The 13,934-nt window shown below is 40.2% G+C and overlaps 1 protein-coding gene across 1 annotated transcript in view; it reads right to left on the reverse strand.

Moving 5' to 3' along the window:
- The window catches only part of Rab3gap2 (RAB3 GTPase activating non-catalytic protein subunit 2), a 75,569-nt gene extending 73,958 nt beyond the window's left edge, over positions 1-1,611 (reverse strand). The window contains exon 1 of the mRNA XM_070022769.1: positions 1,479-1,611. Coding sequence (XP_069878870.1) covers positions 1,479-1,593 — 115 coding nt within the window. The 5' untranslated portion in view covers positions 1,594-1,611. The remainder of the gene's footprint in view (positions 1-1,478) is intronic.
- Between the last annotated feature and the right edge of the window lie 12,323 nt (positions 1,612-13,934).

The following is a 13,934-nucleotide window of genomic DNA, read 5'->3' on the forward strand; positions in this document are numbered from 1 at the left end:
GCTATCCCTGGCCTCCTTCCTGCACACATGATACTATTTTACCTTTTCCCTCTGCCTACTTCTTACAAGGCAGAATTAAGTATTAGCACTTCAAATCCTTTGCATCTCTCTGGCTTGATATGGCAAACGACTGACATATATGTCTCTACCAAAAACCCTAACCTCCTAGAGAACACAAACTACCAACCTTAATTGGTTTGTTGCATCAATGACTGGCACAGAGTAAAGGTTTATTCATGGACACTTTTGATTTGATTACTTCCTAAATTGTTTATTGACAGGCCCAGACTGGCCTGGAACCCACAATCCTCCTGCCTGAACCTCCTGAGTGCCTAAGATATCTGCTGAGTTTTTTTGTTTTTGTTTTTTGTTTTTATATTGGGGGTCCAGTCGTGGGGCCTGAACTCTGGGCCTGGGCGCTGTCCCTCAGCTCTTCAGCTCAAGGTTAGCACTCTACCACTTGAGCCACAGCGCCACTTCTGGCTTTTTTCTTTTTTCTTATGTGGTGCTGAGGAATCGAACCCAGGGCCTCGAGCATGCAAGGCAAGCGCTCTACCACTGAGCCACCTTCCCAGCCCCTCTGCTGAGTTTTGGAAGAGAATAGTGTTGTGTTTTGTTTTAGTGGGCCTGGTGGCATTATTACAAAGCAAAAATGTGCTTCAGATTGGTAATGCAAAAAATAAATAACAAGAAACATACCCTTGCAAAAGGAGACGGCTAGGTAATTCTGAGGAAGTTGCACACATCTACTGACCCAGCACTGGGCTTACCATTTGGTAGTCAAGAAGCAGTAGAAGGCCTCTCACCTCAATAAAAGCATATTAACTTTTCTTAAGTCATGTCGTTAATTTCGAATCTCTTCCTAAGAGGTTATTTTTTTTCTAATTTGGGACTTCATTCACCATCTTAAGAGTCCCTTTTTACTCATCAAGCAGCCACTAATTCTTTAAATCTGAATGAAAGGCAGGGTTTGGGGGAGGGAGGACGTGGGGGGGGGGGGATGATACACGTTTCTGGCAGGGTAGGCGGCAAAAGCCACCGTGGTAGGGATGGCGCACGAGGGGGGGCACCGGGGCAATCACAGGGTGGGAAGGCTGACATCGGGCATGAATCACCGAGCAAGTAGCAGGGGACGGTGGACAGCGGGCTGGGGTGGGGGGTGGGGGGGAAGAGAAACTCAGGAAGAAGCCTAGAAGGGGGAAGGAGGGGCTGGGGAGGCGGAGGAAGGGCAGAGGCCCCGCGATTTGGCAGCGATGACAGAGGCTGAGGAGGAAAACTGGGGAGCCAGGAGGGCGGCCCCGACGCCGCCTGGCCGGGCCGGGATGTCAAAGGCGGCCGGAAGGGGAGTCGTCGGGGCGCGGAGGCGGCGCGGCCCCGAGGGTAGGGCCCGGCGGACCCGGGGCGGCGGGCGCCCGGGAAGCAAGGCCGCGACACGGGCGGGGGGGGGACTTATTGGGGTGACACCGGGGGGCACTTACTGGGGTCCCTCCGCAGGACGCCGCTGGGGGTCTCCTCCCGCAGCTGAGGGAAGAGGAAGTCCCGGGCGGCCTGCAGGTCCTGGAAGTAGCAGAACTGGACGATGGAACAGGCCATGGTGGTGGGGAATCCCACTAGGGCGGGTGGGGGGGGTAACTCACTTTATCACGCCCGGCCCCCCACCAACTCACCGCGGCCGCAGCCAAACCCCGAAAGCTTTAGCCACGCCGGGGGCGGGGAGGGCGGGGAAAGCAAACCGGAAGTTGTCAGCGCATTCAGAGCACGGGCCCCGAGAGCTGCGCATGCGCAGGGCCGCCCAAACGCCGGAGCGGGCTGGCGGGGGGGGGGGGGGGGGGGGAGGGAGGGAGCGGGGCCGGAGGACGTGCGGGCTGTCTGAGTCACGTGATGAGGGACGCTGCAGTGGGAGAGTCGGGCGGCGCAGACGTGGCGACTCTGGGCTTCCTTCCAGTCCCGGTTCTGCTCCGGCAAGTTGAACCCTTTCATTCATTCTGGCTTGAGCCGGGATGAGGTAATTGGACTTTGGAGCCCTTCGCCAGCCCTTCGACGGCCGGGGTTCGTCACTGGCAGCCTCTCTGGGCCCAGCACAGGACCTGCCATCTTTAGCAGGTGCTCAATAATAATTTGCTTTAGGAGTACGTGGAATGGACGTAGGACACAGACATAGGATAACCGGGCTCTCTTGCAAATGCGCGTTGCTTTTGCGAGTACTTTTCCAAACCTCGCCCCCGATGTGAGTCGTTTGGGAAGGGTGACTTCGTGTGTGTGTAGACCAGATCTCATTTTGTCCCCTGGCCGCCTCCTCTTCCTCCCCCTCACCCCGCCCCGGGTGCCGAGATTATGTACCTGCTGCACCACGATACCTGGTTCACAACATAGGTCAACCAATTTTTTTAAATGAAAAATTTGAAGGAAATGTCACTGAGGAGACTCTTGAAACCCATTTACATTATTTTCATAAAATGTGAAAACAAAAAGGCGTCCATGTTAGCACAACAGGACTATAGGCAAGTGTGCACCTGCCAAAGGAAACCTATAGACGGGTCCTCTACTTTTTGTGACAGAGAAAATGACCTAGGAGTAAGTGAAAGGGAAATATATTCGGTCCAAAGCATTCGTTTCTATCCTGCCCATATGTGTATATTGTCCTAATAACATAACAGCTGTGATTGAGTGTCCAAGTTCTTAATTTCTTCTTCTAGAGTAGAATGATTTGCTCCACACAAAATAACAATTTTTACTTTCATCAGATTGCCAGGGATCAGTTCTGTAATGTAAGGGCTGAATTAGATGTCCTACAAGGTTATTTCAAATTCTATAATAAAAACTTTGCAGAAAAAACGGCTAGTGGCAGCCACTGTTCTTTTCTTTCATCTAAACAAATGTAGCACTGGGTAGAATAATAGAATTCTGATAAGATCATTCCCTAAGAATCTAGCAACCAAAATAAACACAGGAATGAACATTAAATTTAGATTCATAGCTTTACTGGGGAATAAGGAGCACATGACACTTTATGGAAAAACACTGTGTCATTTCATACAAGACATTGAAGTTCCTGTTCAGGTAAAAAGCATTTTGTGGAAGCAACTGCCCTTGACTGATTCAGCTGGCCTTTTGTTCTGCCCTGAGGCATTCTATACCTCCTGGGTGGTGATCACTGAATGTCATTACTTCTTCCAAGTGGTGTTCAAAAGGTTCATTCATGTGTTTTAAAGGACTTTAAATATCCTTCACAGAAATTACAGCACAAGTTGAACTGAGCTCTTCCTTGGGAAGTTGTAAAACTGCAGGGGAGTTTCTGCTGCCATGGTTTCTGTGGAGTGTGGGAGGATTGTGCCAGACTGCGAATATCACTAACCACACAGTCAGAAGAAAGTACATTACGGAAAATAAAGGCCTTACATTTCCCAGCATAGATAGTGTCTCTCCTAAATATGAGTTCAGGTATTAATGGGACCTTCTGCTAGTATTTATTACTCTGAGTTTGTCCACCAATAGCTGTTGTTAAAAGATGTTTATTGATGATGGTCCTTGCCAGTTCTTAACAGCAGCCTGAAACCAAAAGGACTGAGCTTCAGGAAGTAAAAGGTGAGAGAGAAAGCCATGTACTTAGTAGAGTCAGGAGATTTCAGGTCTGTCTCAGCTCTGCAGCCGTCAGTTTCATGACCTTGGACAAGGCATGTCATCTTTTGTTTATTTTTCAGTTCATTCAAGAGCTACTTCTGCATGCCCATTAGGAGTGGCTGGAGTATCTATGAACATAAATAACCAATAAAAAGTAGTAATTTTAGGGATGAAGACAGTCAGTATAGAGACAAGTAAAAATATGACAAGGTCACAGAGCATACAAACAAAAAACCTCACAACCTTGAGATTCAATAGAGGCTTTTTGGAGATCACATCTGAGTCTTTTAGGATGGAAGGGAATGGGGACAAAATACCCCTGGCAGAGGAAGAATTATTAAGAGAAACAGGAATAGCAACTACTTGTGTATACAACACACAATAAGTTGCTTCTAGAATGTGAAGTATGATAGGGTGAGTTGGGGCAGGCACAGAGATAACCTGGATGATTTTAAACTTCCTCAAATTTCATTTCCTACAGAAATCTAGTACTAATTAATATTTCTTTTTTTTGGGGGGGGGTCCGGTCGTGGGGCCTGAACTCTGGGCTTGGGCGCTGTCCCTCAGCTCTTCAGCTCAAGGCTAGCGCTCTACCACTTGAGCCACAGTGCCACTTCCGGCTTTTTTCTTTTTGCTTATGTGGTGCTGTGGAATCGAACCCAGGGCCTCAGGCATGCAAGGCAAGCGCTCTACCACTGAGTCACCTTCCCAGCCCCTAATTAATATTTCTTAGTGTGCTTAAATTTGACTTTTTCTTTGGTTCATTTTCCTCATTAATGCTGATTTTTTTCCCACATCTTGTTTGTATTCTATGACTGTAGGAGGGGACCAGGTTTTGTAGGTTGGGAGTGATAATATATTCATCTGATCCAGCTGCTGTAGTTTACATAATTTACACTAGACGCACAATTTCTGTCAAATTTTTAGTCTCTGTTCCCCTTGCTAAAACAGGCTCAGACTAGTAATTTCAATAACCCACGAGCTTTCCCTTATGAATCCTGCTGATTGTCTCTCTCCAGGCCCTCTAATTTCTCTCCTTACCTTGACTGGTATCAGTCAATCAAATGTTTTTACTCTTCTTAATGTAGTTTCTTTCTTTTTTTTTTTTTTATTGTTTTTTTTTGGGGGGTCTGGTCGTGGGGCCTGAACTCTGGGCCTGGGCGCTGTCCCTCAGCTCTTCAGCTCAAGGCTAGCGCTCTACCGCTTGAGCCACAGTGCCACTTCTGGCTTTTTTCTTTTTGCTTATGTGGTGCTGAGGAATCGAACCCAGGCCCTCAAGCATGCAAGGCAAGCACTCTACCACTGAGCCACCTTCCCAGCTGTAGTTTCTTTTCTAAGAGATGTAGTAAGCAACACTTGTCCTGCTGCGGCCACAGATGTCACTTTTATATGACACTTGCATTTAAAATTGTTTTTTAAACAAACATAATCTTTTCTGTTGTCCTAACTTAGCTGAGTCCCTTGTTTGTAGCCATGCTCTATCTTGTACCAAAAGGCATCTAGAAGATCTGAACCATTCAGAGATATGCAGGCACTTAATTAGTTCATGGTGTGAGCATCTGCTATGTCCTTCTTTTACTCAGGAAACTTGGAAATCCTTAAAAATCCAGATTGTTCCTTTGCCTGACTTCACAGGCCAAATTAGCCATTTGAGACCTGTATAACATTTTATTATTTTTTTTGAAAAAAAGTGTCTGCGTATATCCCAGGCTGGTCTGGAACTGGCTGTATAGCTCAGGTTGGCCTTGAGTTCACAATGTTGATGCATTTGCCTCCAGAGTGCCAGGATTACAGGGGTGTGCCACAATAGTTGTCTTCTCCATGGCTTTTAAACCTATGGTTTATCTGCAGTTCTGTCTCCCCCACTAGATGGTGATATCCTCAAGAGTAGGGATTATAACTTATTTGTAAAATTCATTCATTGAGCATTTTTTTAAATCGTCGGTCAGGGAGCATTTTTTTTAAATTTTAAAAAACCTACTAGTTATCAGGAGATATGACTCATTCCCAACAGAATATATATATATATATATATATATATATATATATATATATATATATATATATATATATATACACATACATACTAAAAGATAACTCCAAATGACAGACACAAATAAACACAGCTCCTTTTTGAGAATTCAGTGCTGGGAATGGAGCAAAAGAGGAATACATTCTGAAATTGGCATTTCTTTTTGATTATTCTCCCTGGAAGAATTAGCTAAGCCATGGATAGGTCTGAACAGGTGTTAGACATAAATAGGAGGGAGGGTAGAATGGGAGCAGGAAGACTGCATTCTTAGTCAGAAGAAATAGGCCTGACCCTAATTATAAAAGGAAACAATATACATAGAGAAATGCCCTTTAGCCTGTGTGGGAGTTAAAAGGAGAGTGTTAAGATGAAGCTGGAAGCTACGAGTGAGGATCCCAGCACTTGAGAATTGTGAGTTGATATCAGCTTGGGCTACCAAGTACATTCAAGGCCAGGATAAGTTATGTGACTTGAAGAGAAGAGACTGGAGAGGTAAGAAGGGGTTAAATGACTTAAGGACAGAAACTATAGTCAAATTTGTGTCAGCCTAACAAAGTCCTAGACAGACAAATTCATAAATGCTATGGAAGGGAGGAAAGAGAAGGAAAAAGAATATGAGTGGTATCTAAGTGATATGAAACACAACTCAATCCCATTGGGATTGAGACTTACCCACAAAAACAAGTCAATACAAGGCTCCATATGAGACAATTCCAAAAGAGTATGGTACAAGTGAATGTCAGTTTGTGTCTATTTGTTTGTATGTTTGTTTAGTTGATTGATTGGTTACTTTTATGAGACAAGGTCTCACTCTGTAGCCAAGGCTCATTTAGAATTTGTTATGTTTCAAACTCATGGTCCACTTGCCTCACCATCCTGAGTATACTAGGATGTGGGCATGCACCACCGCACCCAGAATTATAGAGAGGTTACAATACCAGACATTATCAGGGAAGCCTGCATGAAGAAGAGACCTCCATTGTGGTTTTAACTAAGAAGAAAGGAATAAATCCAGACTATATGAGAAATTCTAAACCTGTATAACAAAACAAATTAATAACTTTATTAAAAATGGGAAATCATGGTTTGAAAATATAAAATAAAATGGGAAATTAAATAGGTATTTGTTGAAAGAAGACATATAAATGGCCAACAGGTATACAAAAAAAGACAAATCATCAGAGCAATACAAATCAAAACCACAAGATATCACCTCACTCCAGGATGAATGGCTTTTGTTAAAAAGACAAAATCTGGAAGAAGTGACACTGTTCAAAAAGAAATGTACTCATTACCTGACTCATATAACTATAACCCCTTCATACATCACCTTTACAATAAATTTTTTTTAAAAAGACAAAAATGCCAGGCACTGGTGGTTCACACCTATAATCCTAGCTGCTCAGGAGGCTGAGATCTGAGGATTGGTTCAAAGCCAGCCCAGGTAGGAAAGTCCATGAGACCCTTATCTCCAATTAACCACCAGAAAACCAGAAGCAGAGCTGTAGCTCAAAATGGTAGAGCACTAGTCTTGAGCAAAAGAGATCAAGGACAAGGGTCAGGCCCTGAGTTCAAGCTGAACAGTCAACAAATAAGTCAAAAGAGCCAAATATTAATAGCTCAAACTTGTAATCCTGGCTACTTGGGATAAGATTGGGAGGATCATGGTTTGAGTCCAACCCAAACAGAAAAGTTTGCAAGATCCCATCTCAACCTAGAGCTGGGCTCAGTGATCTATGTTTGTTCTAGCTACCAATGGAAGCCTAACATAGGTGGATTGTGCCCAGATGCATACCTGGGCAGGAAGTGAGACCCTATTAAAATGGTGTTTTATTAAATACCATTTAATTTTATTAAGTACCATTTAATAGCAAGACCTTATTAAAATAAATGGTATTTATTTTAAGCATGCCTTGATTTTAAAAAATACCATTTTTAAATAGAATACTTTTCTTCACAAAGGTAATCAATACTCCCCACAAATTTCAGGCGGAGGCTACATGACAAAATTCTAGAACAAGTCTCTGAGTAGCTCCTAAAAGTTTGGTTAGTAGAAACTGACTTGCAGTGTCCTGGCTATAGCTTCTGGCAATACTACTCACTGTCTTCAAAACCAATTTCTGTGTTGCAGTTTGCATATCACAGTTGGATATCTGAATTTTTATTTTTCCAATTTTAGTGTTTGAAATTATTTTCTCTACGTTTAATGCCTCACATCTTCTGAAATCAACACTTTCATTCTCAAGATTTTTTTGTAAGCTTTATACATTTGTCATGTTTCCAAAACTCCCAAATTTATAGTAATCCCTAAACTTTGACATTTCATTATTTTTCCTCTTAGAAAATCCTTAAAATTTTGACCAGCACAAACTTTACCACCAGACTATGACTAAAAGTCATAGCTGGGTTCATGGTGGAAATTCAATATGGTGACCCACTTACTCCCTGGAGCTGCATTGTAAGACCCCTCAGTGGATATCTGAAACTGCAGAACACCATGTAAACAGCCATGTCATGTTACGTTTGCTTCATGATAATTCTGTCAGTTTTCAACCCTTCATTCCAAGTCAATTAGAATTACTACTGCAAATGCAATTATAGGGCATTCAGAGAATGAAATACTTTCTTCACCATTAGTTCACCGTTACTGGTAATAGTGTTCAGGATCAGCTCAGAACAGCTTACCAGAACTAACTGTTAATGTTTCAGAAAACTTGAAAGCCGTCGCCTTTACCTGATATCTTGAAATCTGACAAAGTGAGAACATTTACATCATAGAAATCAACAAAAACTACAAATTAGGACCTATTCTTTTTGCTTCCACAACCAAGTGTTAGATGTTCAATAGTACAGTACTGACTGTGAGGAAACTTAAAAGTGTATATGTTTTTAACTTACTATAGTTTCTTAATAAATAGCTTTGCAAAATGTTTTGAATAGCCTTTTATGAGCACCTTCCATATATTTTGATATAAAAATCATCTCGTACTGTACATGGATGCTTGGTCCTCTTGCTAAGCCTTTAGCCAAATGTATAAAATGGTGTGGACTGCCAAGATGAAAGGCTCAGTGCTAATCAGCTTCCATTACATGACAACATACCAAGAGCAGCAATTTAAAGGAGAAGAGACTTATTTGGGCTCATAGTTTCAGTGGTTTCAGCCAGCTGATCCTGTTACTCGGAGCCTGAGGAAAAATGATCATGGGGCAGGACCTAGGGGGCACTTCACGGCAGCCAGGAAGCAGAAAAGGCCAGGTCCACTCAGACCCTGGAACAAAAATACCCCCTTCAAATGTACACCCCCCCCCCCCCAGTAAGCTTCCTCCAATAGGCTCTACTCCCTGAAGTTTCTACTTCATCCCCAAAGTACCATTGGAAAAACACCATTGGTTAAGGACCAAACCTTGTAACATGTGAACCTTACAGGGATAATCTACATCCTAGCCATAACAAGTTCTCCAAAGTCAGAGCAACTTCAGCTTGAACTCTAGGGCTAGGAGTTTTAGTAGTTATTATTGTTTAGGTCTCAAATGTCCCCCAAAAGCTCATGTGCTTTGTCTTGGTACCTAATCTAGAAGTGTTCAGAAGTGAAGCCTTAGGGAGGTGATTGGATCATGAGGACTCTGACCTCATGAATGACTTAATCCATTTGTGAATTCATACCTAATAGATACTTGAGAGGTGATGAAAACTTTCGGAGGTGGGGCTGAAGAGGAGGAAGTAGGTCAATGGGGAACACCCTCACGGAGTATATTTTGTCCCTGGCCCTTTTCCTGACTCTTTTTGCTTTCTAGCCACCAAGAGGTGGCTTTCTCTTATCCAATGTTCTCAGTCACTACATTCTTCTTCACCACAGGCCCACAGACAATGGACCTGAGTCAAAATGAATCTTTCCTTCTTCAAGTTGATTTTCTCAGGCATTTCACACAATAGAAAGCAGCCATTTTATTCTATTCAAGTTATTCTAAACTCTATCTCCTCACCATAACATAGATAAATGTTATACATTGTATCTGTCCTGATGATTACTAAAATGATGTATATAAACTCTTTACTGAAGATTATTTCTTCTATACCATAAAACAAGAAACATTGCATAATTGTATTTTAATGTCTATTTTAGAAATGTTAAAATATGAGAAACTATATTTAATAAGCTAGCATGTATGACTGCCATTGGCAGGCATTATTGCGACAGACCAGCTCGGCCGGAGCACTGGGACCGACGGGACAGGGATCTCAGGATAGGTGGGCAAAGAGTCGGCGAAGTGACACACAGACACAGACTCAAAAGAGTTGCATCTGAGTGTATCTTTATTGAGGAGAATTAACATTTTTATACAGTGTGTGATTGTGACATAGATTCTTCGTTTATTTAAGCACGTAATCAATTTTTTTAAAAGGCAAAGCATTGATGAATTACATGAAAATTGATGACTATCCCACCAACTGTTTGAGCTAAGTGGTGCGAAACAAGTCTAGCCTATTGTTTAATACAATTAATCGTCTATTCAGCCTTTTCATGTTTAATAATTAAACCTAAGACAGGGACTGTACTTATATTGTACTCTTTTTATTTTTTTATATATTTTTAAGTCCCTTTGATTCTTTTTTTTTGGGGGGGGGGTCCAGTCGTGGGGCTTGACCTCTGGGCCTGGGCGCTGTCCCTCAGCTCCAGCTCAAGGCTAGTGCTCTACCACTTGAGCCACAGCGTGCCACTTCCGGCTTTTTTCTTTTTGCTTATGTGGTGCTAAGGAATCAAACCCAGGGCCTCATGTGTGCAAGGCAAGTGCTCTACCACTGAGCCACCTTCCCAGCCCTTTAAGTCCCTTTGAAACCATCCTAAAAACCACTTTCAGGTTAAGTCAGGCATTCTTCATTTCCTATGATTTTAATCCCAATATTTGTACACATAAATTTCTAATTGCTGTTTTAAACTGTCTTATTGTTGTTTAAATAATGAACACCATAATAATCTAGATCTACCTAATCTTTGTACAAAATCTAATGGTTTCAAAATACTCTTTTTTCTTTTATGTTTATTTAACTATTTTCATCTTTATAAGCTCCTGTATAAGGAAATGGTTCATCGGTTGGTTCAGGAAATATGATGTTACTAACTTTATAATTTGTGTGAAACCACCATCTATTTCCTATAACGTAAGTTGGACTAAATCATAACTGTTGGGGGAATCTTTCTTTTCCTTTTTATAATCAGAGGTCCCTTATTTTTTTAAGAACTCTCTGAACTACTGGGATAACTCTTTCAAAGTTAGTTTAATTCATTGATTCTGTCTGTTGTGACATATCTGGAAATTTTAAGTTTCTATATTTACTACGCATGAGCCACAAAACTGCTTGTGAAGATGTAGGAGTTTCTGGAGGCAGCATCACATCAGATGATAGATTGATTGGGGCATTGCCCACATTTAATCTTTGGTCCTAGTCTTTATTATTTAGAGAAGCCGTCTCTATTGGACTGGAAAGATACAATATGCTCTGTTCACGGATCAATAGAAAAATAGCTAAAATGAGAATAAAGGCATCGAATGTTCAGCCAAGAAGAATATAGTAAGAATAAAGGTAGAGGCTATAAAGGTGCAGCCAAGTGTATGGGAAGCCATGAACCAACCCCCCCTTCCTGCAGGCTTGCTTCCTTGAAGCTCTTTGTCTAACGCAATCTCTCAGGCAGACTCCGCAGGAGGTGGCGTGGCACATTATCTATAGTTAAAACATTTGATGTTGAAGAATTTTTCTCATTAGACTCTGTCTATTGTGAGACTAGTAATTTAGAGGATTCCAGAGTGAACCAATACAAAAGATTCATGTTGAAATTATTTTATTTAATTATTACAATCCCTAAATATTATTATGATTTTGGTTTGGATATTTTTCCAAACTTTAGAAATATTATATATGTTGCCTTCTTAAAAACCACAAGTATTACCACACATTTCTATTTCAAATACTTGAAATATCATTAATGTATTTTGAAAGTATTTTAAATGAATTAATTTATTGGAATTAATATATTAGGCTATACTTGATCCTGACTGGCTGGTCTGTTTATATAAAAACATATGTTGTGTTTATAACAAGGGACATTTACTTTTTTGTTTTGTTTTTGTTTTGTTGAGACAGGGTCTCAGGCTGGCCATGAGCTCTTGATCATCCCAATTTCCAAGTGCTGGTGATTACAGATGACTCATTTCTTAATACTTGTGCTCTCCCTCCACCTTCCTCACCCTCATATCTTCCCTTCTTCCTGGATCTCTTCTGAATTTGAAGGTTGAAGGAAAAAAATTTAAAGTTCCCAATATTCTTAGAATTGATACATTCTTGATTGACAATAGTAGAAACATTTTGTGTCAATTGGGTGATTTATATCTTATGTATCTCCTTAATGCATGGCTTATAAAAATGGTTTAAATAGCCTTTCCTGAGCACCAGATATTTATTTTCATGTAAGTTTCATCCTGAACCATAGTGGCTCACATCTGTAATTGTAGCTACTCAGGAGGCTGAGATCTAAGGATCAATGTTGGAAGCAAGCCCAGGCAGGAAAGTCAGTGAGACTCTTGTCTCCAGTAAACCACTCAAAAAAGCCAGATGTGGCATTATGGCTCAAATGGTAGAGCTCTAGCCTGGAATAAAAAGAGCTCAACAACAGTGTCCGGTCCCAGAGTTCAAGCCTCAAGATCAGCAAACAAAAAAAGACTGAACCTGTTTTGAACACTATTTAATTCCTTTTTCTCTCACTAAATGTTATATTTGACAAGAAAAAAGGCATTTTAATGATTTCTCTATCTGTTATTTGAAGAAGAGGGTTTATATGTGACACTGAAGAAGGTCAATAATCAGGTATTATATTAGATACTAATTCATGAAGTTCAAAATACAAATGGCCAGCAGATATTTTATGGCAGCTCAAGGCCTTAGTCAAGATTTAGTCATGCAATTGAGTGATAATACACTTGACAAAAAAAATGCAAGAGGCAATAAACACAGCTTCTTAAAAGATCAAAAGTCAAAGTGAGCTCAAATATTGAATTCTTTAAAAAACCACTTATTCTGAAGTAACTTTGAGTCTTATAAGACAGAAGTTTGGACAACTATTTTTAAGCCTGAACCTAAAACATTATTAGTTGTGGTGGTTGAAAAACTAAAGCTGTAAATTTCAGCTAGTTCAGTAATTTCTGCTGGGACTAGTAATTTTTTAAACATAGCTCTAATAGTTGTCTCTTGTCAAGAAATACTAATGAGTTCTTATTTTTAGCAAAGAAAGTTAGAAACAAGAAAAAATTAAACCATTTAGGTCTCACAACCAGGTATCTTTTTTAATGTTTGTGGCAAGGAAGTAATTTACCATTCTCTTTTAAATCAGAAATAAAGACATATTATTATTAGTGTTTAAAATTACTGTCATTTATGATGGTAGAAAATGGATATGAATTTTATATGTGGAAATGAACCACCCACATTTTATTTTTGAAAAATCTGTGTTACTTTATTTTCCACTTTATTAACATATTTAACCATACTGTAATTAGTCTTTTGGCATCCATTAGCATTCTATCTTTGTCTATTCTGTTCCCCTTTCCCTATCACTACCTTATCTTTGCACACTAATTATATACTCTCTGCGTATATGGCATTATTTTATACACAGACATGGAAAAGCTCAACTATTCTAGGTAAATACTATACTCTTTGGAGAAGAATGCTTTTAATAAGGTATTACATTAAGCTCTATAAAATCACAAAAATCTATTTTGAGAATTTTTTTCTGAAGAAATTGAATTTCAAAAGTGCTGAGATATTAAGCAATAAATAAAATAAAGGAATTAATAATTCATTAATGTATTAATAAATATTTCATTACCAAATGGAGTCCTGGTTAGTGCATGTTAATATCTTAGTAAGTAGAATTCTTTGAATGTTTTGTATATTTCAATTTTAAGTATTTAATATTATTGACCATAGGTCTATAGATAGAGTGTTTTTAAAAAGTTACTAACAATACAGAAAAGGGCAACTTGACAAGTCTAATAAAGGAACTCATTAGTAACATAAGATATTTAAAGGCTAGAATATGTACTAGGCATACCCTAAACCTGATTACTTTGTTCTAATTGACTCTTCCTTTGAAATAGATGGTCAAGGAAAATTCTGACAGTCATCAAGAAAATCACTGCTGTTTCTCAGATATTATAGTCTCTTTGTTGTTACATGTTCCTGAAATGTCTTCAAATGGACACTAAAACATTTTTATACTGAGGG

The sequence above is a fragment of the Dipodomys merriami genome, unplaced genomic scaffold, assembly GCF_024711535.1.
Source record: "Dipodomys merriami isolate MVZ:Mamm:240054 unplaced genomic scaffold, mDipMer1.0.p SCAF_153, whole genome shotgun sequence".
In the NCBI taxonomy this organism is placed as follows: domain Eukaryota; kingdom Metazoa; phylum Chordata; class Mammalia; order Rodentia; family Heteromyidae; genus Dipodomys; species Dipodomys merriami.